This window comes from Mobula hypostoma, chromosome 23 (assembly GCF_963921235.1).
Source record: "Mobula hypostoma chromosome 23, sMobHyp1.1, whole genome shotgun sequence".
Classification (NCBI taxonomy): Eukaryota; Metazoa; Chordata; class Chondrichthyes; order Myliobatiformes; family Myliobatidae; genus Mobula; species Mobula hypostoma.
This window is the reverse complement of record NC_086119.1, coordinates 2,459,303-2,485,583: the sequence shown is the minus strand read 5'-3', so window position 1 is coordinate 2,485,583 and position 26,281 is coordinate 2,459,303. Positions and strand designations below refer to the sequence as shown.

The 26,281-nt window shown below is 54.9% G+C and overlaps 1 protein-coding gene across 1 annotated transcript in view; it reads left to right on the top strand.

Annotated features, from left to right (window-relative positions):
• The window catches only part of si:ch211-167j9.5 (tyrosine kinase receptor Cad96Ca), a 34,117-nt gene extending 8,899 nt beyond the window's left edge, over positions 1-25,218 (top strand). The window contains exons 4-12 of the mRNA XM_063031109.1: positions 1,575-1,740; positions 2,204-2,342; positions 12,868-12,966; positions 15,262-15,422; positions 17,798-17,929; positions 18,934-19,048; positions 20,371-20,470; positions 22,784-22,883; positions 24,070-25,218. Of these exons, the coding sequence (XP_062887179.1) occupies positions 1,575-1,740; positions 2,204-2,342; positions 12,868-12,966; positions 15,262-15,422; positions 17,798-17,929; positions 18,934-19,048; positions 20,371-20,470; positions 22,784-22,883; positions 24,070-24,192 (1,135 nt within the window). The 3' untranslated portion in view covers positions 24,193-25,218. The remainder of the gene's footprint in view (positions 1-1,574; positions 1,741-2,203; positions 2,343-12,867; positions 12,967-15,261; positions 15,423-17,797; positions 17,930-18,933; positions 19,049-20,370; positions 20,471-22,783; positions 22,884-24,069) is intronic.
• The last annotated feature ends 1,063 nt before the right edge of the window (positions 25,219-26,281 follow it).

The following is a 26,281-nucleotide window of genomic DNA, read 5'->3' as shown; positions in this document are numbered from 1 at the left end:
TCTGGGGAGCCTCCAACCTGATGGCATCAACATCGATTCCTCCAATTTCCACTATTTTCCCCTCATCTTGCCCTCTTCTTCATTTCCTCACTCTGACCTCTTACTTCTTCTCCTCACCTCCCCCGGTGCCCCTCCTCCTTCCCTTTCTCCCATGGTTCACTCTCACCTCCAGCTCTTTACCTTTTTCCACCTATCACCTTTCAGCTTCTCACCTTATTCCCTCTTCCCCACCCACCTGGCTTCACCTGTCACCTTCTAGCTCTCCTTTCCCTCCAACACCTTTTTATTCTGGCATCTTCCCCCTTCCTTCTCAGTTCTCAGGAAGGGTGTCGGCCCAAAACGTCAACTGTTCATCCATTTGCATAGACGCTGCCTGACCTGCTGAGTTCCTCCAGCACTTTGTACGTGTTGCTCTGGATTTCCAGCATCTCCTGTGTTTGTGCCTTTCAGGAATCCATGTTCCCCCTGTTGGATGCCCTCCCCTCACTATTTTACACTGCTCTCAGCCCCCTCCTTACCAGGGAGATGAGCCCCTCCCCACGGTCAGTTCCCCGGCAGGAAATGAGCTACTGATCAGTTGAGCAGCATCTGTGGAAGGGAGTGGACGGTGTGTGTGTGAAGACCAGTTCCCTGGCCATGGCTTCCTCCTCTGTCCCCTCCCACAATGTCTACTCTGTCCTGGCTATGAACAACCAAGGCACAGGTCCAGAGTATACCCTTTCACCCCGCCCCCCCCCATCCCATGCTCCTGTCTCCCATGCCTTGGCCAATGAAGTGAAGTTTCCCTCCCGCCACAGACCGAGGTAGCGCCAGCACTGACGTGCACTTCAGCTCTCCGCTGCCGCATGGCGCACCGAAACCTTGTGGCGAGTGTCAGTGCTCAGGTATGGAATGCCAGCACCCCCCACTCCCTCCAACACTGGGTGGAGAAGAGGAGCTAACGTGTAACCTCCTGGAGTTCAAGACAGGCAGGATGGAGACCAAGCTGCCCATCGGCTGCACATCGCTCTCAAAATTTCCGCTGCAGTTTCTTCTCCAAAGTCTTATAACTTTGTTATTGGAATATTGTGTTCAGTTCTGGTCACCTCATTATAGGAAAGATGTGGAAGCTTTAGTGAGGGAGCAAAGAAGGTTTTCCAGGATGCTGTCTGGATTGGAGAGCACATATTAGGAGGATAGTTTGAGCAAGCTGGGACTTCTCTCTCTGGAGTGAAGGAGGATGAGAGGCAACTTCATAGAGGTGTACAAGATGATGGGGGGCATAAATCCAGTGGATAGACAGAGACTTTTTCCCATAGTGGAGATAGCTAACACAAGGGGACGAGGAAAGTACAGACGTGATGTCTAGGTTTTTATTGGTAGATGTGTGGAATGGGATGGTGGTGGAGACAGCTACATCAGGGACATTGAACAGTCTTTTAGATGGGCACATGGATGATGGAAAACTGGAGGGCTTTGTGGGAGGGAAGGGTTAGATTGATCTTGGAGTTGGTTAAAGGGTTAGCACAATATTGTGGGCCGAAGGGCCTGTACTGGGCTGTACTGTTCATTGTTCTATGTTCTCTGGGGCACAGGAAGTGGAAGGCCAGGAAATGGCGGCAGTCCAGAGTGACAGAAAGGCAGCAGGCTGGACACATGATGGTGAAGGTGCTGCCGTCTCCCAAGCAGCCGGCTCCAGGACAAGGACCCAGACATCCATTAATCATCGCACGCTTACCAGCGAGAGGACCGAGCCTGCAGGTATTCACACACAGTGGAATAGTGTATACAGGGCTGGCTATATCAGTGCACACTGTGGGTCACTTTCAAGGTTACAGATTAGTTTTATTTGTCACATGTACATCGAAACACAATGAAATGTGCCATTGACCATCACACCGTGCTTCTGGCACCAACATAGCACGTCCACAAACTACTAACCCCCACTGTATGTATCTGGAATGTGGGAGACACCCACACGGTCACAGGGCACCGGGAGAAAGTACAAACTCCTTACAGACCCTGGCAGAAATGAACCACAATCGCTGGTGCTGTCAAGAGTTACGCTAACCGCGGTGCCACACTGTGTGTGTTACTCAGTTGTGTGGGTGTGTGAGACTGTGTCCCTGTTTATGAGACTCTGTGTGTGTGTGTGTGTGTGTGTGTGTGTGTGTGTGTAGCTCTGTGTTGTGAGGGCTGTGTCTAACCCTGCCTGTCCCCACAGCCGGTGCACTTCACCGTCCGGGACCTGTCTCTGCTCGAGGTTCTGAAGGTTGGCCAACAGGGCAGTTTCTACCGGGCCAAGATCACCAGAGGCAACTGTAAGGGTCATCGGCTTGTCACCTGTAAATTCACCATGAGAAGTGAGTATAGCCCTCTCTGTACAAGCCTCATCTCCCTCGATACTGCAGTTCAGACAGCCTGTCCCCAGCAGATCAGCCGTGTCTGCACTGACCATCACATCACGCCTCACGTGAAAACCCCTTCCTTATTGCCCCTTTCTGTTTACAAAACTACAAAAGAGAAATTACACCAACCATAAGTGTTCACAAGACAGTGAATAAATACAAATTTAGATATGATTACTACTGTCTATAAAACAGTCAATACTGAGGGTCCACTGCTTCCGGAAATCCCCCACTGCACCCAACGTGACCTCAGTCTCCCTCTCCACGGACAGCCGGGCATGAACGTATCCTCGGAAGAGGGGCAGACAATTGGCCCTGGCAAAGCCCTCAACTGTCTATTCTGAATGGCCATCTCGTTCAGGCCCAGGAGTAACCCCCGAGGAGATCCCCCTCGTAACCCGCCCCACCCGCTGTGAGGAGATTCCCCTCGCGACCCCCCCCCCACCCGCTGAGGAGATCCCCCTCGCAACCCCTCCCCCACCCGCTGTGAGGAGATCCCCCTCGTAACCCGCCCCACCCGCTGTGAGGAGATCCTCCTCGTGACACCCCCCCACCCGCTGTGAGGAGATCCCCCTCGTGACACCCCCCCACCCGCTGTGAGGAGATTCCCCTCGCGACCCCCCCCCACCCGCTGTGAGGAGATCCTCCTCGCGACCCCCCACACCCGCTGAGAGGAGATCTCCCTCGTAACCCGCCCCACCCGCTGTGAGGAGATCCCCCTCGTGACACCCCCCCACCCGCTGTGAGGAGATTCCCCTCGCGACCCCACCCACCCGCTGTGAGGAGATCCTCCTCGCGACCCCCCCCCCACCCGCTGTGAGGAGATCCTCCTCGTGACACCCCCACACCCGCTGAGAGGAGATCCCCCTCGTGACACCCCCCCACCCGCTGTGAGGAGATTCCCCTCGTGACACCCCCCCCACCCGCTGTGAGGAGATCCTCCTCGCGACCCCCCCCCCCACCCGCTGTGAGGAGATCCCCCTCGTGACACCCCCCCACCCGCTGTGAGGAGATTCCCCTCGCGACCCCCCCCCACCCGCTGTGAGGAGATCCTCCTCGTGACACCCCCCCACCCGCTGTGAGGAGATCCCCCTCGTGACACCCCCCCACCCGCTGTGAGGAGATTCCCCTCGCGACCCCCCCCCCACCCGCTGTGAGGAGATCCTCCTCGCGACCCCCCACACCCGCTGAGAGGAGATCTCCCTCGTAACCCGCCCCACCCGCTGTGAGGAGATCCACCTCGTGACACCCCCCCACCCGCTGTGAGGAGATTCCCCTCGCGACCCCACCCACCCGCTGTGAGGAGATCCTCCTCGCGACCCCCCCCCCACCCGCTGTGAGGAGATCCTCCTCGTGACACCCCCACACCCGCTGAGAGGAGATCCCCCTCGTGACACCCCCCCACCCGCTGTGAGGAGATTCCCCTCGCGACCCCCCCCACCCGCTGTGAGGAGATCCTCCTCGCGACCCCCCACACCCGCTGTGAGGAGATCCCCCTCGTGACACCCCCCCCACCCGCTGTGAGGAGATTCCCCTCGCGACCCCCCCCCCACCCACTGTGAGGAGATCCCCCTCGTGACCCCCCCCACCCGCTGTGAGGAGATCCTCCTCGCGACCCCCCCCCCACCCGCTGTGAGGAGATCCCCCTCTGCGACTCCCCCACCCACTGTGAGGAGATCCCCCTCGTGACACCCCCCCACCCACTGTGAGGAGATCCCCCTCGTGACCCGCCCCACCCGCTATCCCGTATACGAGGAGCGCGGGGCTGAAGTGATCGAGAACCTGAGCAGCCCCTCAGACACCCAGCCAGGGGCTGCGACCTCTCACACTCCGTGTAGGCATGGTACACTGACCCCCCCCGGGCACGGAACGGACAGGCGGACGTGATGTCAGTGAACCTGCTGTACGGTACTGCCCAGTGCGACACCTTCCACCCCAGGCCCCCAGTGTACGGGGAAAGGCCCGTGTAAAGAGATTTCCACCGGGAGCCTCCTCCGCTGCCCGATGGTCGAGTCCGGTCGGCAGACGGAGGCGAGGAAGTGAAAGGTGCGCAGGAGCAGCCCGTACAAGAGACGCTTTGGATCGTCATGGAACCACATGGTGGGCATCCCTGCGAGACGGCTCACGTTATGCAGGACCCTCTCCCGCGAGGTATTCTGAGGCCTGGGTCCGATGAGCACTTCTGGCTGAGCAGGTGTTAGTGCAGGCAGGACCCCTCCAATTCCCTGAGGCACCCCCCCCCCAAGACCCAGCATAATAGGGTTGGGACCAGTCCCCCAGCAGCCACAGCACCCTGCCTGGAAGAGACAAGTCCCCATACCCTTAACAGCTCTCGGTAGAAGTGAGGCAGTTCCCTCAGAGCGGTGTGGCTGGTGCTGTCCGCTGGAAGCTGCGTGCCCTCCTGCAGGCAGGGTCCCCAGCAGAGAAAGTGCCATCTCGGAGGGTGGTCTCTGCAGGGTCCCGAGGCGGAGAGCCACCAGCCGGGTGCCCACGCACACCAATGACTGACCGCCCTCCGCGATCGGAACACTCAGGACCGCAGAGAGACTCAGTGCCTCCTGTTGCCCCAGAAGTCCACCAGCCTCTTCTGGGTCCAGGATACAGACGCTGTGGACGGGACTAAAGTAATCAGCTGGTACCCGATCATGGAGGTGACCAGCTGATTGATCACTAAAGCACCCCCTCCCCCGTATGAGATCGCGCAAAGGAGGTCGAACAGCGTACCAGCCGGGCAGAGATATTTGTCTCCAGATCCCACCAGTTCACCGGCCAGGTCTCCTCTGTCGAGCTCAGGTAGACCCCCAAGTGGAGGAGGTGTGTGGTGCTCCACGCAAACGGCCTCAACCTCTCCGGTAGGGAGTCCACCTGCCACTGACCCACCAGGAGGCCCACACTCTTCTCCCAGTTGACCCTTGCAGAGGACGCAGCCGAGAGGACCTGCTGGCGGTCTCGCATCCTCTGCAAGTCAACAGGGTCGGTGACCATGAAGAGGATGTTGTCAGTGTAGGCCGACAGGACAACCTCGGTGTCCGGTTCACGCAGAACCAAACCCGTTAACCTCCCGCAGAGTAGGCACAGGAATGTCTCCACGCAAACAGAGTACAGCTGTCCCAACATCGGGCACCCCGGCACACTCCCCTCCCAAAGCACAAGGGCGCTGTTAGGGACTCGTTAACTTTTTACCAGGCACTCCGCAGTTGGACGTGGGCCGCCCTAGCCCAAAGGCTTGCAGAGTCCTCATGGTTCACCCTGTCAAACCTTTCTCTTGGTCGAGGCAGAGAAGAGCGACTGACAGACCAGTCTTTCAGCACGGGTAGATCAGATCCCGGACAAGGTGGATATTGTCCTGGATCGACCGCCCTGGGACCGTGTAGGACTGATCAGGGTGGACTACTTACACCAGCACAGAACCCGGACATTGACCATTGCCCGGGCAAAGATCTGACACTCCGTGCTGAGGAGGGATACGGGGCGCCAATTCCGCAGGCTACGGAGAGACCCCTTCTTGGGCATCAGGGCCACGACTGCCGTGCGCTAAGAGAGGGGCATCTCACCCATCGCCGTGCTCCCCGCCCCCCCCCCGGTATATGGATCAGGCCAGAAGAGAGCCTCATAGAAGGAATGGACTCCACAATAATTCTCGCCGGATCTGTGACAGAGGAGCCAGAAACTCCATGAGCTGCCTACAGACACTCCTCCCCTTCTCAGGAGAGTAGAAGGGTGAGGTGTAGTCCAGCTCTACGACCTCAAGTAAGCGCCTCGGGACCTCTCAAGCTGCAGGTGCCTCAGTGCCTCCTTCTTCCTCTGGCACTCATCCCAGCGGGGCTGTTCTCCATTGGTCAGCCCCAGCCGGGACTCCAAGTCGATCAGTTCCTTCTCAAACCAATCGATCCCAATCAACTGCTGCTTGGTTGACCCATGACCATACTCCTGGCAGAATATGTGAGTCTTGCCCACATCCCACAGGAGCCTCCTGTTCCCTCTCACCATGTCCCATGCTCTCGTCATCCTCCAAGCAGTTACCATCTGCACTCGAATTGACCACTTCCCTCCTCCCCAGGCCCTAATGGGAGACCCCACCATGGGCACTACCCCATCCCCAGGACCAGTGACGGGGGAAGGCCCCGCCAGAGTCCAGAATCTGTCCCACAGCCAGAGCACGAGCCTGCTGGGCTGTGCCCATCTCCACACCCTTGTCACCCTCCTTGGAACCAGCACGAGGAGAGTCCCCAACTTCCTTACGTCCTGGGACACAGTCCCTGTGATCAGCTGCTCAGGATGGTGATCCCAGGCTACGTGGTTCCCCTTGTGGACAAGATGCCCCTCAGCAGGGCACTTAGCCTCGACTGAGGCAACAATCTGGGAAGCTAATCGGACCGGTGACGCTGTACCCACAGGCGATCCACGTTCTCCAGGACTTTGCCTCTCCCCGGGGAATACGTGCTCCGAGTGTACACTCAGCTGAGGGAAGCCTGCCTCCCCACACCGTCCCTCTGCAGTGGCGCCGCTCACCAGCTGCGAGGGCGCATCTCAGGAGATGCCACCCCAGCACAGGGCCTCTGTATGCCAAGGCTATCCTCCGGCTCCGCGGTGACATACTCCGCGCAGACGGCCTTTACCGCTCCTCTTGCAGCCCCTGATCTCCGGACTCCGGGGACATGACCCTCCGCCATTTCGGGCAGCAGAAATGCTGAGGAACGCTGATCTCCATTTCAGAGGTGTCCCCAGTCTCCGGCATCATATCCCTCCCCCGACTTCATCAGGGTCTTGCTGGATTTCCGGAGCCACGGGACTCTCCGGGTCAGTTCAACAAAATAGCCTGCTCCTGCTTCCCAATGTCCCGAACTCCTTCCAGGCATGGCACATTGGGCAGCCCTAGCCCACGGGACAGTGTGATAATGCCCCTCAAAATGAACCCAAAGCCGCCCTTGCCATCCCCACCCCTCTCCAGCTGCATAAGCAGTCGGCGCTGGAATGAACAGATTCTCATATCCCCGCGGAGGTGCCCTGTACAGTATTGGGGTTATTTTCGAACGCACCTTGCCAATGGATCGCAGGTAGGGAAAGAAGGTCTTGTCAGGGATATGGGGGTGGACGTCTGAGAGTATTACCATCTGCACGAGGGCCAACACCAGCTCCACCTGCATGAAAACCCTCCCCACCCTTAACCCCCGTACTCTCGGCCAGAAATACATTTCTCACCAACCTCAAATAGAAAATGGACTTTCCATTTGAAACCTTTGACACAACAATGCCCCCCAACCTTCAACAGTCTCCCCCATGGCTTTTAAAGCACCATTCCTACCGACTGCAGTAGATACAGTACATGGTACGCCGTTCTTTAGTCGGTCACTCCGACGGGTTGTCCTCTTCACTTGCTGTTACTCCAAAGCCCGCAGCCTCAGCGCGATATCTTGGAGTTGCAGTCCACCATGACGATCAGAACACAGTCTGAGATTCGACACCACCACCAGGGTTTTAGAAACACAGAAACATAGAAAACCTACAGCACAATACAGGCCCTTCGGCCCACAAAGTTGTGCCGAACGTGTCCCTACCTTAGAAATTACTACGCTTACCTATAGCCCTCTATTTTTCTAAGCTCCATGTACCTATCCAAAAGTCTCTTAAAAGACTCTATCATATCTGCCTCCACCACCGTTACTGACAACCCATTCCACGCACTCACCACTCTCTGCGTAAAAAACTTACCCCTGACATCTCCTCTGTACCTGCTTCCAAGCAGTTTAAAACTGTGCCCTCTTGTGGCAACCATTTCAGGTCTGGGAAAAAGCCTCTGACTATCCACACAATCAATACCTCTCATCATCTTATACACCTCTGTCAGGTCACCTCTCATCCTCCGTCGCTCCAAGGAGAAAAGGCCGAGTTCACTCAACCTATTCACTTAAGGCATGCTCCCCAATCCAGGCAACCTCCTTGTAAATATCCTCTGCACCCTTTCTATGGTTTCCACATCCTTCCTGTAGTGAGGCGACCAGAACTGAGCACAGTACTCCAAGTGGGGTCTGACCAGGGTCCTATATAGCTGCAACATTACCTCTCAGCTCCTAAATTCAATTCCACGATTGATGAGGCCAATACACTGTACGCCTTCTCAACCAGAATCAATCTGCACAGCTGCTTTGAGTGTCCTATGGACTCGGACCCCAAGATCCCTCTGATGCTCCACACTGCCAAGAGTCTTACTGTTAATACTATATTCTGCCATCATATTTGACCTACCAAAATGAACCACTTCACACTTATCTGGGTTGAACTCTATCTGTCACTTCTCAGCCCAGTTTTGCATCTTATCAATGTCCCGCTGTAACCTCTGACAGCCCTCCACACTATCCACAACACCTCCAACCTTTGTGTCATCGGCAAATTTACTAACCCATCCCTCCAGTTCCTCATCCAGGTCATTTATAAAAATCACAAAGAGTAAGGGTCCCAGAACAGATCCCTGAGGTCACCGACCTCCATGCAGAATATGACCCGTTTACAACCACTCTTTGTTTTCTGTGGGCAAGCCAGTTCTGGGTCCACAAAGCAATGTCCCCTTGGATCCCATGCCTCCTTACTTTCTCAATAAGCCTTGCATGGGGTACCTTATCAAATGCCTAACAGTTCAACACCAAGCGGAACACAGCAGATAGATTCAAATAGAAAACAATTCAGAGACAGGCGGGGAAAAGTTAGGAAAGGCTGTGGATAGGCAGGAAGTGCATGCATGTTAAAACCTCAACACTGTCCATGCTGCTGCAAAGATGAAGCCGTCTCCTTGGCCAGTTCACTCTTCCTTTGGCCACTGAAAAGTCTGAAGTCCTTTTCACCCGGTTGTCCTGGGCTGTGCACTCCATTGTCACAAACAGAATAAATCCATCCCTGCTCCTGGCAAAGTTTAGACTTGAACTTTGATAATCCACAAGCTGATCAGTGCTCAAGAAACAGGGACAAAACACTCTACAACAGACTCCTTCCAGGAAAGAATCTGGTCTCGTCCTTTGCCAAGATGATACTCCACATTCCCAAAGGTTTCTGCTGGTCTCAAAACCTGCTCTTTTACGATTTTGCCATGAAAATTTCAACTAGCAGAAAGAGCTCTCACAGTGTGACCCCCCTCAGTACCACCCCCCCACAGTGGGACCCTCCCTCAGTACCACCCCTCATAGTGTGACCCTCCCTCAGTACCACCCCCCACAGTGTGACTCTCCCTCAGTACCACCCCCTCACAGTGTGACCCTCCCTCAGTACCACCCCTCCCACAGTGTGACCCTCCCTCAGTACCACCCCTCCCACAGTGTGACCCTCCCTCAGTACCACCCCTCATAGTGTGACCCTCCCTCAGTACCACCCCTCCCACAGTGTGACCCTCGCTCAGTACCACCCCTCCCACAGTGTGACCCTCCCTCAGTACCACCCCCCACAGTGTGACTCTCCCTCAGTACCACCCCCTCACAGTGTGACCCTCCCTCAGTACCACCCCTCCCACAGTGTGACCCTCCCTCAGTACCACCCCTCCCACAGTGTGACCCTCCCTCAGTACCACCCCTCATAGTGTGACCCTCCCTCAGTACCACCCCTCCCACAGTGTGACCCTCGCTCAGTACCACCCCTCCCACAGTGTGACCCTCCCTCAGTACCACCGCCCCACAGTGTGACCCTCCCTCAGTACCACCCCTCATAGTGTGACCCTCCCTCGGTACTATCCCTCCCACAGTGTGACCCTCCCTCAGTACCTCCCCTCCCACAGTGTGACCCTCCCTCAGTACCACCCCTCATAGTGTGACCCTCCCTCAGTACCACCCCTCCCACAGTGTGACCTTCCCTCAGTACCGCCCCTCCCACAGTGTGACCCTCCCTCAGTACCACCCCCACAACAGTGTGACCCTCCCTCAGTACCACCCTTCCCACAGTATGACTCTCCCTCAGTACCACCCCTCCCTCAGTGTGACCCTCCCTCAGTACCACCCCCACCACAGTCTGACCCTCGCTCAGTACCACCCCTCACAGTGTGACTCTCCCTCAGTACCACCCCCCACCCCTCACAGTGTGACTCACCCTCAGTACCACCCCTCCCACAGTGTGACCCTCCGTCAGTACCCCCCCCCACAGTGTGACCCTCCGTCAGTACCACCCCTCCCACAGTGTGACCCTCCGTCAGTACCACCTCTCCCACAGTGTGACTCTCCCACAGTGTGTCCCTCCCACAGTGTGACCCCCCTCAGTACCACCCCTCCCACAGTGTGACCCTCCCTCAGTACCACTCCCACACTGTGTGACCCTCCCTCAGTACCAACCCCCCCCACAGTGTGACCCTCCCTCGGTAACACCCCTCCCACAGTGTGACTCTCCCTCAGTACCACCCCCCCACACTGTGACCCTCCATCAGTACCCCCCCCCCCCACAGTGTGACCCTCCCTCAGTACCACCCCTCCCACAGTATGACTCTCCCTCAGTACCACCCCTCCCACAGTGTGACCCTCCCTCAGTACCACTCCCCACAGTGTGACCCTCCCACAGTATGACTCTCCCTCAGTACCACCCCTCCCATAGTGTGACCCTCCCTCAGTACCACTCCCCACAGTGTGACCCTCCCTCGGTACCACCCCTCCCACAGTGTGATCCTCCCTCAGTACCACCCCCACCACAGTGTGACCCTCCCTGAGTACCACCCCTCCCACAGTACCACCCCCCACCCCTCACAGTGTGACTCTCCCTCAGTACCACCCCCCAACAGTGTGACCCTCCCTCAGTACCACCCCCCCTACAGTGTGACTCTCCCTCAGTACCACCCCCCCACAGTGTGATTCTCCCTCAGTACCACCCCTCCACAGTGTGACCCTCCATCAGTACCCCCACCCCCACGGTGTGACCCTCCCTCAGTACCACCCCCACCACAGTGTGACCCTCCCTCAGTACCACCCCTCCCACAGTATGACTCTCCCTCAGTACCACCCCTCCCACAGTGTGACCCTCCCTCAGTACCACCCCCCACAGTGTGACCCTCCCTCGGTACCACCCCTCCCACAGTGTGACCCTCAGTACCACCCCCCACAGTGTGACTCTCCCACAGTGTGTCCCTCCCACAGTGTGACCCACCTAAGTACCACCCCTCCCACAGTGTGACCCTCCCTCAGTACCACTCCCACACTGTGTGACCCTCCCTCAGTACCACCCCCCCCCCCACAGTGTGACCCCCCTCGGTAACACCCCTCCCACAGTGTGACTCTCCCTCAGTACCACCCCTCCACAGTGTGACCCTCCATCAGTACCCCCCACCCCCACAGTGTGACCCTCCCTCAGTACCACCCCTCCCACAGTGTGACCCTCCCTCAGTACCACTCCCCACAGTGTGACCCTCCCTCGGTACCACCCCTCCCACAGTGTGATCCTCCCTCAGTACCACCCCCACCACAGTGTGACCCTCCCTCAGTACCACCCCTCCCCACAGTGTGACCCTCCCTGAGTACCACCCCTCCCACAGTACCACCCCCCACCCCTCACAGTTTGACCCTCCATCAGTACCCCCCACCCCCACAGTGTGACCCTCCCTCAGTACCACCCCTCCCACAGTGTGACCCTCCCTCAGTACCACTCCCCACAGTGTGACCCTCCCTCGGTACCACCCCTCCCACAGTGTGATCCTCCCTCAGTACCACCCCCACCACAGTGTGACCCTCCCTCAGTACCACCCCTCCCCACAGTGTGACCCTCCCTGAGTACCACCCCTCCCACAGTACCACCCCCCACCCCTCACAGTGTGACTCTCCCTCAGTACCACTCCCCCACAGTGTGACTCTCCCTCAGTACCACCCCTCCCACAGTGTGACCCTCCATCAGTACCCCCACCCCCACAGTGTGATCCTCCCTCAGTACCACCCCCACCACAGTGTGACTCTCCCTCAGTACCACCCCCCAACAGTCTGACCCTCCCTCAGTACCACCCCTCCCACAGAGTGACCCTCCCTCGGTACCACCCCTCCCACAGTGTGACCCTCCCTCGGTACCACCCCTCCCACAGAGTGACCCTCCCTCGGTACCACCCCTCCCACAGTGTGACCCTCCCTCAGTACCACCCCTCATAGTGTGACCCTCCCTCGGTACCACCCCTCCCACAGTGTGACTCTCCCTCAGTACCACCCCTCCCACAGTGTGACCCTCCCTCAGTAACACCCCTCCCACAGTGTGACCCTCCCTCAGTACCACCCCTCCACAGTGTGACCCTCCCTCAGTAACACCCCTCCCACAGTGTGACCCTCCCACAGTGTGACCCTCTGTACCACCCCTCCCACAGAGTGACCCTCCCTCGGTACCACCCCTCCCACAGTGTGACCCTCCCTCGGTACCACCCCTCCCACAGAGTGACCCTCCCTCGGTACCACCCCTCCCACAGTGTGACCCTCTCTCGGTACCACCCCGCTGATCTTTCATCCAGGGTGGTGCTGAGCTCTGGCCTGTTCACTCCCAACAGCTGTGTCCCAGAAGAAGATGAAGACAGAGATCAGCATCATGAAGAAACTCGGATACCACAAGAACGTGATCCAGCTGTTGGAGTGGAACATTCTGGAAGGTGTGAGCTCAGATCGAATGACCCATCCCAGTGGGGCCATGGAGCAAGGACCTCTGTCGCCCTGACCCCTTGTGTTCAGCTTGCTCACAAAGCATAAATTCGGATAAACCGGCTGGTAACTTGTGACCGGTGAGGTTGTTTGGGGCCTCAGCTACTCACAGACCTGGCAGGCAGTGAGCCTCAGATTAGAAGCACGTCCATTTAGGACAGAAATGGGGAGGAATTTATTTTGCCAGAGAGTGGTGAATCTGTGGAATTCATTGCCACAGGGAGCTCTGGAGGCCAAGTCATTGACTATATTTAAAGCTGAGGTTGACAGGTTCTTGATTCATTGGGGTGTCATAGGCTTTGGGGAGAAGGCAGGGGAATAGGGTTGAGAGGGATAATAAATCAGCCATGCTGGAATGGTAGAGCAGACTCGATGGGCTGAACGGCCTCACTCTGCTCAATGGCTTTGTGGTTGTGTGTTGGCCACTGGAGCCATCTCGGGGCTGATACAAAGAAGGTTGGTCTGCTGGTTTTTCAGCAATGTGTACTGGTCTGGTCACCACTCTCAGCAGATGCTGGAGGACCTCAGCAGGTCAGATAGCATCTATGGCCAATGTTTCAGGCCAAGAACCTTCATCAGAACTGGAAAGGAAGGGGTTAGAAGGGAGAGGGAAGGGAGGAGTGCAAGCTGGCAGCTGATAGGGGTCAAACCAGATGAGCGGGAAAGTGAGTGGGTGGGGCGGGGGATGAACTAAGAAGCCGGGAGGGGATAGGTGGGAAAAGTAAAGTCTGAGGAAGAAGGAATCTGATAGGACAGGAGACTGGACCATGGGAGAAAGGGAAGGAGGTGCACTGGAGAAAAGTGAGGAGAAGAGAAGGGACGAGAGAGGAACCAAAGTGGGGAATGGAAAAACGGAGAAGGGGAGGGAGAGAAACCTCCAGAAGTTGGAGAATTCCATCTTCGTGCCATCAGGCTGGAGACCAGCCAGATGGAATATGAAGTGTTGCTCTTTCAGCCTGAGTTTGGGCTCATTCAATCTGCTTTACTCCTCATCTTCGGAATGTGGGAGATAACTGGAGTACCCCAAGCAATCCTACGCCTTCGGGGAGAGTACATACAGCCTCCCTACAGACAGTGGCAAGAAATGAACCCAGGCTGTTGGCACTAACCGGTTCCCTACCATGACAGCTAAATCACGTGGGATTGGGATGGAGACTGACTGTTTCCTGACCATGACAGCTAAATCACATGGGATTGGGATGGAGACTGACCGTTTCCTGACCATGACAGCTAAATCACATGGGATTGGGATGGAGACTGACCGTTTCCCGACCATGACAGCCGGATCATGTGGGGTTGGGATGGAGACTGACTGTTTCCCGACCATGACAGCCGGATCACGCAGGGTTGGGATGGAGACTGACCGTTTCCCGACCATGACAGCCGGATCACGCAGGGTTGGGATGGAGACTGACTGTTTCCCTACCATGACAGCTAAATCACGCAGGGTTGGGATGGAGACTGACCGTTTCCTGACCATGACAGCCGGATCACGCAGGGTTGGGATGGAGACTGACTGTTTCCCTACCATGACAGCCAGATCATGTGGGGTTGGGATGGAGACTGACTGTTTCCCTACCATGACAGCTAAATCACATGGGATTGGGATGGAGACTGACCGTTTCCCGACCATGACAGCCAGATCACGTGGGGTTGGGATGGAGACTGACTGTTTCCCGACCATGACAGCCGGATCACGCAGGGTTGGGATGGAGACTGACTGTTTCCCTACCATGACAGCCAGATCATGTGGGGTTGGGATGGAGACTGACTGTTTCCCTACCATGACAGCTAAATCACATGGGATTGGGATGGAGACTGACCGTTTCCCGACCATGACAGCCAGATCACGTGGGGTTGGGATGGAGACTGACTGTTTCCCGACCATGACAGCCGGATCACGCAGGGTTGGGATGGAGACTGACTGTTTCCCTACCATGACAGCCAGATCATGTGGGGTTGGGATGGAGACTGACTGTTTCCCTACCATGACAGCTAAATCACATGGGATTGGGATGGAGACTGACCGTTTCCCGACCATGACAGCCAGATCACGTGGGGTTGGGATGGAGACTAAGGATTGGCCTTTTCTGCGACATACACATCAAAATGTATAGGGAAGTGTGCAGTGAAATGAGTCAGCAGTGATGCTGAGGCCAGGGCTTAATCTGAGGGGCTAACAGGCTGAGTGGTACTCCAGTTCCTCGGGCATGCAAGTGCTAACGAGCTTATGTGGTGTTTTCCAGAGCCGTACGTTCTGATCATGGAGCACGTGGGCTCCCAGAACCTGAAGAGCTTCCTGCAGGTCAACAGGGAACAGCTTTCCAGCTGCAAGGACCTGTTGTCCCAGCTGACACTGGCGGCATACTTCATCTCTCTGGGCATGCAGCACATTGCATCAAAGAAGGTAAAGGTTTGGCTGGGCTGGCATGGTGAGCAGGTGCCAGCCGGGTGTGGACGGCCGAGATAAAGCGCCGCGGCCCTTCCCAATGCCACTGACCTTCCCATGGTCAGGGCCGTAGATTTATAAAGGGGCAGTTAAGCCGGATCTCGGGTATTGCATTCAGTTCCAGTCACCCTCTTGTAGAGAGGTTTTAAAAGACAGGTCAGTTTTATTTGTCACATCTACATCGAAGCATACCGTGAAATGTGTCATTTGTATCAACAACTAACACAGTCCAGGGATGTGCTGGGACCAGCCCACAAGTGCTGCCACACTTCTGGCACCAACATAGCACGCCCACAATTTACTAACCGTAACCGGACTGTGGGAGGAAACCCACGCGGCCTCTGGGAGAACGTACAAACTCCTTACAGACAGTACTGGGATTGATCCCGGGTCACTGGTGCAGTAAGAGCGTTGTGCTAACCGCTACCCTACCGTGTGGAGATTTCAGAGAGGGTACAGAAGAGGTCTACCAGGATGAGAGATCAGACAAACCTGGAGTGCTTTCCCTGGAGCAGGGGAGGCTGAGCATCATCAGAAAACCTAGGAGCTGAATGAGGCCATTCAGCCCATCGAGTCTGCTCCGTCATTCCATCATGGCTGATTTATTATCCCTCTCAATCCCACTCTCCTGCTTCTCCCTGTAACCTTTGGTGCCATGACTAATCAAGAACCTATCAACCTCCCCTTCAAATATATCCATTGACCTGGCCTCCACAGCTGTCTGTGGTAATGAATTCCACAGATTCACCATACTCTGGTGAAAGAAATTTCCCCTCATCTCTGTTCTAAATGGATGTCCCTCTGTTCTCCAGTCCTAGACTCCCCCACTGTAGGAAACATCCTCTCCACACCCACTCTATCTGTGCCCTCTGGTCCTAGACTCCCCCACTACAGGAAACATCCTCTCCACACCCACTCTGTCTGTGCCCTCTGGTCCTAGACTCCCCCACTGTAGGAAATATCCTCTCCACACCCACTCTATCTGTGCCCTCTGGTCCTAGACTCTCCCACTATGGGAAACATCCTCTCCACACCCACTCTATCTGCGCCCTCTGGTCCTAGACTCCCCCACTACAGGAAACATCCTCTCCACACCCACTCTATCTGTGTCCTCTGGTCCTAGACTCCCCCACCATGGGAAACATCCTCTCCACACCCACTCTATCTGTGTCCTCTGGTCCTAGACTCCCCCACCATGGGAAACATCCTCTCCACACCCACTCTGTCTGTCATCAAATAATCCTCGTGTTAACCCCTTCATTCCCTGGATCATTGCCATAAACGTACTCTGGAGCCTCTCCAATGCCAGCACACCCTCTCTTCGATATGGGCCCAAAACTGCTCCCAGTATTCCAAATGTGGGATGAGCACAGAGGAAGAATGTTGAGTCTTTGGAGAGGGTGCAGAAGAGATTTACCAGGATCAGAGGGTCTGATTGAGGTTTATAAGATTATGAGAGGCACAGATAGAACAGACAAAAACTAATATGTTCCATGAGTTGAAATGTCTAATACCAGAGGGCAAGCTTTCAAGGTGTGTGTGTGTGGAGGGGGAAGGGTTATTTCAGAGGAGATGTGAGGGGCAAGTTTTTGTACAGGGAAGGTGGTGAGTGAGTGCCTGGAATGCGCTGCCGGCTGCCGGCTGCCGGTCGAGGCAGAAATGATATACGTAAACGTTCAAGAGGTTCTTGGATACACGAATTTCCCCCGGGATCAATAAAGTATGGCTATGACTATGAATGAACTTGCAGGAAATTAGGGAGGCACTGTAACGTCGCAGTTAACATGACACTGTTACGGCTCAGGGTGTTGGAGTTCGGTGTTCAAACCTAATGTTCTCTGTGAGAAAGTCTGTATGTTATTCCCGAGTGTACATGGGTTTCCTCCCATAGTCCAAACACATACCGGTCAGCAGGTTAATTGGTCATTATAAATTGCCCTGTGATTTGGCTCGGGTTAAATAGATGGTTGCTGGGCCCGTGGCTCATTGGGCTGCATTCTGTGCTGTATTTCTAAATAAAATGGATATATATGGACATTGCATGGGCAGAAGGGCTTCATTTATTTGGACATTTGATTAGTAATTAATTAGTGTGGTACAACACTGTGGCCAAAGGGATTGTGCTCTAGAACCGCTCCACATGGCGCGTTTGGGTTTGGCGTCGCTGAGCTGGTCATTGGCCAAGCCAGGCTCAGTGCAATGGCGCCATCCAGCGGTGTGTCCTGGATTGGCAGTGCGCGCACGGCCAGGCAAACTTCTCCGCATCGGTCCCGCATCGGCCCCGTCTGGCCCCGCATCGGTCCCGCATCACTGAGGCTGACTTCTCTCTGCAGATCGCTCACCGCGACTTGGCTGCCCGAAACATCCTGGTGGGACGCTTTCCCCAGGAGTGTAAGATTGCGGAGTTCAGTCTGGCCATTGACTTTTCTGATCCTCGGGTCAAGATGCAGAAGAGGGGAAGCGCGGTGAGTAACTGTTTGGAGAAAGTACAGGAGGGGTCGGAGTGGTTTTATCACACCGGGTGCCGAGTGCTGGGGCTGGGTGCCGGGTGCTGGGTGCCGGGTGCTGGGTGCTGGGTGCCGGGTGCCGGGTGCTGGGTGCCGGGTGTCGGGTGCTGGGTTCTGGGTACCGGGTGCCGGGTGCTGGGTACCGGGTGCTGGGTGCTGGGTGCCGGGTGCTGGGTGCCGGGTGCCGGGTGCCGGGTGCTGGGTGCTGGGTGCTGGGTACCGGGTGCCGGGTGCCGGGTGCCGGGTGCTGGGTACCAGGTGCTGAGTGCTGGGTACCGGGTGCTGGGTGCCGGGTGCCGGGTGCCGGGTGCTGGGTGTGTGCAACGCTCTGCCAGCATGCTGATCCAGGCAGAGATGTCAGGGACATTATGACAAACTTACATAAGCACACGGATAACAGAAAAATGGAGTTATGCGTGAGGGAAGGGTTAGATTGATCGTATGGTAGGTTTAAAGGTCGGCAGGGATACAGTATTCACAGTTCAATGAAACAAAATTACTTTAATTTCACCAACAATTTCTCATCATAAAAAGCATTTTCGTTGTTACAGTATATAGTGACAGACCCGTCCCCACCGGTACCGTACCCCCGGTGTGAAACACTGACAGACCCGTCCTCACCGGTACCGCACCCCGGTGTGACACACTGACAGACCCGTCCCCACCGGTACCGTATCCCCGGTGTGACACACTGACAGACCCGACCCCACCGGTACCGTACCCCCGGTGTGACACACTGACAGACCCGTCCTCACCGGTACCGCACCCCGGTGTGACACACTGACAGACCCGTCCCCACCGGTACCGCACCCCGGTGTGACACACTGACAGACCCGTCCTCACCGGTACCGTACCCCCGGTGTGACACACTGACAGACCCGTCCTCACCGGTACCGTACCCCCGGTGTTCTATAGTGACAGATCTGCATCCAGTGATTTTAAAGTTTAACTGCTTTGTGCAGAACTTCAGCATCCCGTTCCGTTGGTACCCCCCGGAATACTTCACTGACGGGACTTACAATCTGCAGGGAGACGTCTGGGCATTTGGGATTCTGCTCTGGGAGCTCTATAGTCTGGGTAAGAGCACGTTCCGTGGAACTCTGGAGATCGTCCCCTCTGGTCCCTCAATCCCAATTCCACCCCCATCACTCATCACTGAATCATTACTTATCCGCTGCACATCTTTCTCCCCCTCACTCACTTCCCTCCACTCACCACCCCTCTCTTGTGCATTCCACTGCTGCTAGTCACTCTACATTACCTCCCTCCTTCCATCCACACCATCAATCCATCCCTCATTCCTCCCTCCACTCTCCCTCTTACACCACTCCATCTTGCCCTCCATCCCCAACCTCCTGTACCCCCATTTGCACCCTTATTCCTCTCTCTCTGTCCCCCATTCATCCCTCCTTCTGCCCCTTCATACTCACACCCCAATTCACGGCCCTCCTCCCCCCAAAGCAGTCCCTACTTCCTCCAACATACATCAAAGTTGCTGGTGAACGCAGCAGGCCGGGCAGCATCTGTAGGAAGAGGTACAGTCGATGTTTCAGGCCGAGACCCTTCGTCAGGACTAACTGAAGGAAGAGTGAGTAAGGGATTTGAAAGCTGGAGGGGGAGGGGGAGATCCAAAATGATAGGAGAAGACAGGAGGGGGAGGGATGGAGCCAAGAGCTGGACAGGTGATAGGCAAAAGGGGATACGAGAGGATCATGGGACAGGAGGTCCGGGAAGGAAGACGTGGGGGGGGGACCCAGAGGATGGGCAAGGGGTATATTCAGAGGGACAGAGGGAGAAAAAGGAGAGTGAGAGAAAGAATGTGTGCATAAAAATGAGTAACAGATGGGGTACGAGGGGGAGGTGGGGCCTTAGCGGAAGTTAGAGAAGTCGATGTTCATGCCATCAGGTTGGAGGCTACCCAGACAGAATATAAGGTGTTGTTCCTCCAACCTGAGTGTGGCTTCATCTTTACAGTAGAGGAGGCCATGGATAGACATGTCAGAATGGGAATGGGATGTGGAATTAAAATGTGTGGCCACTGGGAGATCCTGCTTTCTCTGGCGGACAGAGCGTAGATGTTTAGCAAAGCGGTCTCCCAGTCTCCCGTGGTTGTGGACAACTGTGTCGGTGCTGGTGAGGGTACCTCTCTGTTCATTGTGCCCCTCCCCACCCGATTCATTCTCCTGCCCAGCTCAGGGTGCCGACACTGGGTCTGTGTTCTGGTAATGATAACCCACACCACTGTGCCCAGGACACTAACCCACTGGACTCAAACACTGTCCACTGCCCAGTACAATGCTGACATCATGTGGCATTCCTGGGTGGGCTGATCTCGGGTTCAGTCCCGCAGATGCTTCTGCCGTAGGTCCCCATTGACCCTGGTTCCATTCCTGCCACAGGGAGCTCCCCCTACCCGGAGTTCGAGTCAGCCAAGGAGGTGGTGTACAACATCTGTTCTGGATACAAGATGAAGGCCCCCCAGCAGTGCCGACAAGAGTTGTAAGTACTCTCACTCTTCGTGGACTCTCCAACCCTCTCCAGCCATGTGCAGTGGTCCAAGGTACAGTCTGATCTCAGCCATCCCCCAGACAGCCATGGACCGCACGTTCTCTCTCTGTGGGGACACAGGGTACAGTTATATCCCTCGAGCTTGCAGCTCAGTTGCTTTTTCAGATTTTGAAGGGTTGGGGACAGCATGGGGAATCATGGGACAGGTTGTGGTTCAGGGACATGAGGGGTTAAAAGTCAGATTAGGGTTCAGGAACAGAGATGTGGGGGAGATAAACGTCAGATTAGGGTTTATGGACAGGGATGTGGAGGAGTTAGAGGGCAGATTAGGGTTTATGGACAGGAATGTGGATGTCAGTTGTCAGATTAGGGTTTATGGACAGGGACATGTGGAGTTAAAGGTCAGATTAGGGTTCAGGAACAGAGATGTGGGGGAGATAGAGGTCAGATTAGGGTTTACGGACAGGGATGTGAGGAGTTAGAGGTCAGATTAGGGTTTAGGGACAGGGATGTGGAGGAGTTAGAGGTCAGATTAGGGTTTAGGGACAGGGATGTGGGGAGTTAAATGTCAGATTTGGGTTGAGAGACAGGGATATGGGGAGTTAAATGTCAGATTAGGGTTTAGGGACAGGGATGAAGGGGGAGTTATGGGTCAGGGGCAGTAAATGAAAAGTCAGGGTTCAGAGTTGAAGCACTCTGTGCTTGAAGGGCAACACTCCCCAGAGGGTGGGTCACCAGGCGCTGAGGACCAAGATCAACAAGTCCTCAACTCAGAGGTTTGTGTCGGCGGGAGACAGGAGGTCCGACAGCATCCCAGGGTCAGAGGTCCATGTGAGTCCAAAGTCAATAGCCAGGGCACGAGGCCCAGGGTGGGAGGTGTGTGCGCGCCTGCCTCTGTGTTTCTGTGTGTGTGTGTGGTACGTGTGTGTGTGTGTGTGTGTGTGTGTGTGTGTGTGTGTGTGGTACGTGTGTGAGAAATGGGTTTGTTTTGCTGTTGTTGCTTTGTTCTGTTGTTTTTGCTAGTTTAGCACCAGAATGTGGAGACTTTAGCAGGCTGCCCTCAGTACATACTTCTGTCGTTTTGGTCGTTAGGGTAAAAAGATAAATGTTGGTGTATGTTTTGATGCGCTGTACAAGTGATAAATAAATAAATTTTGTATATCAATCCACCCCTCCCCCCACCTGACGACCGAACAACAAGCAGGACCACCACTCCACATCCCTCCTGACTCAGAATCTGGGGAACAGGGCTCAAATGCACTCCAACGTCAGGAGTTGCCCCCTCAGACACTGAAGCAGGAACTACAACCTGTCCTGACGATGTGCACCCACCCTGGGGTAGGGTGAGAGGGTGGGGTTGTGGGTCAGCGGTGAAAGGTTATGGGAATGTTCACCTCAGGAAAGTCATGAGAATTATTCAGGGAATGAAAGGGTTAACATATGAGGATCATTTGATGACTCTGGACTGTACTGGGCTTGTACTCGTTGGAATTTAGAAGATTGAGGGGGGATCTGATTGAAACGTATAAGATCCTAAAGGGATTGGACAGGCTAGATGCGGGAAGATTGTTCCCGATGTTGGGGAGGTCCAGAACGAGGGGTCACAGTTTGAGGATAGAGGGGAAGCCTTTTAGGACCGAGATTAGGAAAAACTTCTTCACACAGAGAGTGGTGAATCTGTGGAATTCTCTGCCACAGCAAACTGTTGAGGCCAGTTCATTAGCTATGTTTAAAAGGAAGTTAGATATGGCCCTTGTGGCTACAGGGGTCAGGGGGTATGGAGGGAAGGCTGGGTTCTGAGTTGGATGATCAGCCATGATCATAATAAATGGCGGTGCAGGCTCGAAGGGCCAAATGGCCTACTCCTGCACCTATTTTCTATGTTTCTATGTTTCTATGTTTTAAAACAATCGAATATTGAAAGGCCTGGATAGAGTGGATGTGCGAGGATGTTTCCATTAGTGGAGGGGGAGGGGAAGGGAGTCCGGGACCGGAGGGCACAGCCTCAGAACAGAGGGACATCCATTTAGAACGGAGATGAGGAGGAATTTCTTTAGCCAGAGGATGGTGAATCCATGGAATTCATTGCCACATGTGACTGGAGGCCAAGTCATTGGGCATATTTTAAGCAGAGGTTAATAGGTTCTTGATTGGTTAGGGTGTCAAAGGTTAAGGAGAGAAAGCAGAAGAATGTGTTTGAGCAGCTATGAAGGAATGGTGGGGGAGATCTGAGGGCCAATTGGCTAAATTTGCTCCTATGGCTTGTGGTCTTATGGTTACCCAGGGGTTCCTGTGTCTCTGCAGGTACGAGGTGATGGGTTACTGCTGGACAGACAGACACGAGGAGCGGCCGCCGTTCAGTGACATCACCAAGTACCTGGAGGATCTGGTGGAGAACGACGCAGTAAGTGGGGAGGTGGCCATTTAACAACCGAGCCTGTTGGGCTATCAGACTGGACACCAGGCTGAGGACTGAGCTCACCGCACTAGAGGCATCCTGACCCAACAATGACCCTGGTCCACCCTGGGTCGAATCACCAGACACCAGGAATGGGGGGAGATAGAAGCTGCATTAAACAATGGTGGGATGTTAGAAACATAGAAAACCTACAGCACAATACAGCCCATTCGGCCCTCAAAGTTGTGTCAAACATGTCCCTAACTTAGAAATTACTAGGCTTACCCATAGCCCTCTATTTTACTAAGCTCCATGTACTACCGGAAAGTGTCTTAAAGACCCCATCGTATCCACCTCCACCACCGTTGCCGGCAGCCCATGTTGGTGGGCAGGGGTAGCGATGTGGTTACATCCCACCTGCTGCCATCTCATCCAGTGGTTCCTGTGGCTGCTGGATTGAGTCTGGCTCTGAATAACTGATCTGCACAATTTGTCTGCAAGAGTGTGTCGGGACCATCAGGACCTGGGATATGAGAACACCAATACCAGAGAGAGAGAACACCCTGGGGTCTGTCCCCAGGGAGGGAGAACACCCTCAGGGAATGTCCCAGGGAGGGTGAACATCCTCAGGGTCTGTCCCCATGGAGGGAGAACACCCTCAGGGAATGTCCCAGGGAGGGAGAACACCCTCAGGGAATGTCCCCATGGAGGGTGAACACCCTCAGGGAATGTCCCAGAGAGAGAGAACACCCTGGGGTCTGTCCCCAGGGAGGGTGAACACCCTCAGGAAATGTCCCAGGGAGGGTGAACACCCTCAGGGTCTGTCCCCAGGGAGGGAGAACACCCTCAGGGAATGTCCCAGGGAGGGTGAACACCCTCAGGGTCTGTCCCCAGGGAGGGTGAACACCCCCAGGGTCTGTCCCCAGGGAGGGTGAACACCCTCAGGGTCTGTACTCTCGAGGTGGATATGTTACAAGTGGGGTGGGGGGAGGTGTTGTCATGTGCGGGGGGTTTCCGTCAGTGGTGGGTTCCTCAGTGATCAGCTCGCACGGTGACGGATTCCTGGGTGAGCAGATCTGTCAGTGACGGGATCCTCGGTGATGTGTCCCTTGGCGAGCAAGATGAGGGGCTCCCATTGTGAGCAGATCACTCGGTGGCAACCTGACTAACTCTGCAATCTTTCTTTTGAAAGGATTACATCCAAGTGGAGGACTGCTTTGTGCCGTCTGCACAGCGGAACACCTCTGCTCGCTGGAGTCTGCCTCACCCCCACCACACGGAGACCCCTGTCATGGGCTGGTTCGATTCGGTCTGATGTAGACCTTGATCTTCCTCTCACCGCCCATCCCCCGCCTACGTCAGGTCCCAACCTTCGCCCACAGTGTGGACAGAACGTGACCTGTAACCAGCAACACTCGGCGTGTACACGGTCCCTCAGAACTACCAGCATACGTCATGAAACGTGTTGTTTTGTGACTGCACTACCATGCAATATATGAAAAAACTATAAATTTCAATGTATATAAAAAATATATCATGCAAAAGGAGACCAAAATAGTGATGTAATTCTCATAGGATCGTGGACCTTTCAGAAATCTGATGGCGGAGGGGAAGAAGCTGTTCCTAAAGCGTTGAGTGTGGGTCTTGAGGATCCTACACCTCAGGGGTTCCCATCTGGAGTCCACGGACCCCCTGCTCTGTGGCATAACATAGGTTGGAAATCCCTGCTGTATGTCCTCGCTGGTGGTAGTGAGGAGAATAGGGCATGACCTGGGTGGTGAGAGTCCCCAATAATGGATGCCACCTTGAGCCATCGCCTTTTTAAAGGCCTTGATGCTGGGAGGCTCGTGGCCATGGTGAAGCTGGCTGTGTCTATAGCCCTCTGCGGCTTTCCCTGATCCTGTGCGTTGCTGGCTGCATGGCAGATGGCGATGTAACCAGTTCGAATGCTCTCCATGGTACATCTGCAGAAAATTGCTGGAGTCTTCTCAAACCTGGCGACTGACTCCAGTGGAGACCCGTGCCCACATGCAGGGAGGCTGTGCATGGGACCTCAATATTGCCGGCTATGACCCTGTGCCCACAGATGGGTGGCACTGTGGCATAGTGGTGGGCATAATGCTGTTACAGTGCCAGCGATCACCGATCGGGGTGCAATTCCTGCCGCAGTCTGTCAGGAGTTTGTATGTTCTCCCTGAGACCACATGGGTTTCCTTCGGCTGTTCTGGTTTCCTCCCACATTCCATTGGTTAGGGTTGTGGGCATGCAATGTTGGTGTGGGAAGTGTGACCACACTTGTAGGATGTCCCAGCACAATCCCCAGGCTGTGTCGGTTGTTGACGCAAATGATGCCTTTTCTTTATGTGTTTTGATGTTTCAATGTAAATGTGATAAGTAAAGATAATCTTTAAATCTTTAATCTTGGTGGCTGGCTGCTGTCCCTTGCACTGGGTTACTGATTTACCTGGGCAGTGGAAAGTGGTTTGGCATGCCCAGGCAGGTGAGGTGTGGATGGTGTTGCTGCTCGGTGTGGGGCTGTTGTCTGAGGATAGCAGCTGGTTCCAGATGAGCTGTGTGTGAAAGACTGTTCTTAGCTTCTCACCGTGTGTAAAACCGGGTGTGCGGTTGTAAAGCTGCACCTCTGCCTGTCAGTGTCAATGTTACAACAATGTGATCAGACAGAAATTACAATACCAGCACAGAAGGATGCACTGTCTCCTAGCTCAGTGATCACATCAGTCTCGTTATCCACTCCTCACCTCCCTTTATTCCTGCAACATTCTCTTTCCCACTTGTCCATCAGCTCCCCCTCCCCATCCATTCTCCGTACGAAGGGTCAATTACTTACCTATCCACCCGGTCAGGCACCTCCACCTCCACCCTCAAGTTTAGTTTTTGTCACTCAGATGTACACACATATACCACCAAATGAGAGCATGTTCCTCCAGGCCAAGGTGCACAACACAGTACATACAGCTCACACACCTAACACATACAGTAATACCACCACAAATAAATGATCAACTATTCAGGTGCACTTATGACACAGGTAGAAAATTTAAAACGCTGCTTGCATTGTATCAGAATCAGGTTCAGTGCCTCTGGCATTCGTTGTGAAATTTGTTGATTTGTGGCAGCAGTACATTGCAATATGTAATAAAATAGTGAGGTAGTGTTCATGAGTTCAGTGTCCATTCAGAAATCGGATGGCACAGGGGATGAAGCCATAAGAACTTAACATATAGGAGCAGGAGTAGGCCATCTGGCCTGTCGAGCCTGCTCCACCATTCAATAAGATCATGGCTGATCTGACCATGGACTCATCTCCACCTACCTGCCTTTTCCCCATAACCGTTAATTCCCCTACTATGCAAAAATCTATCCAACCTTGTCTTAATTATATT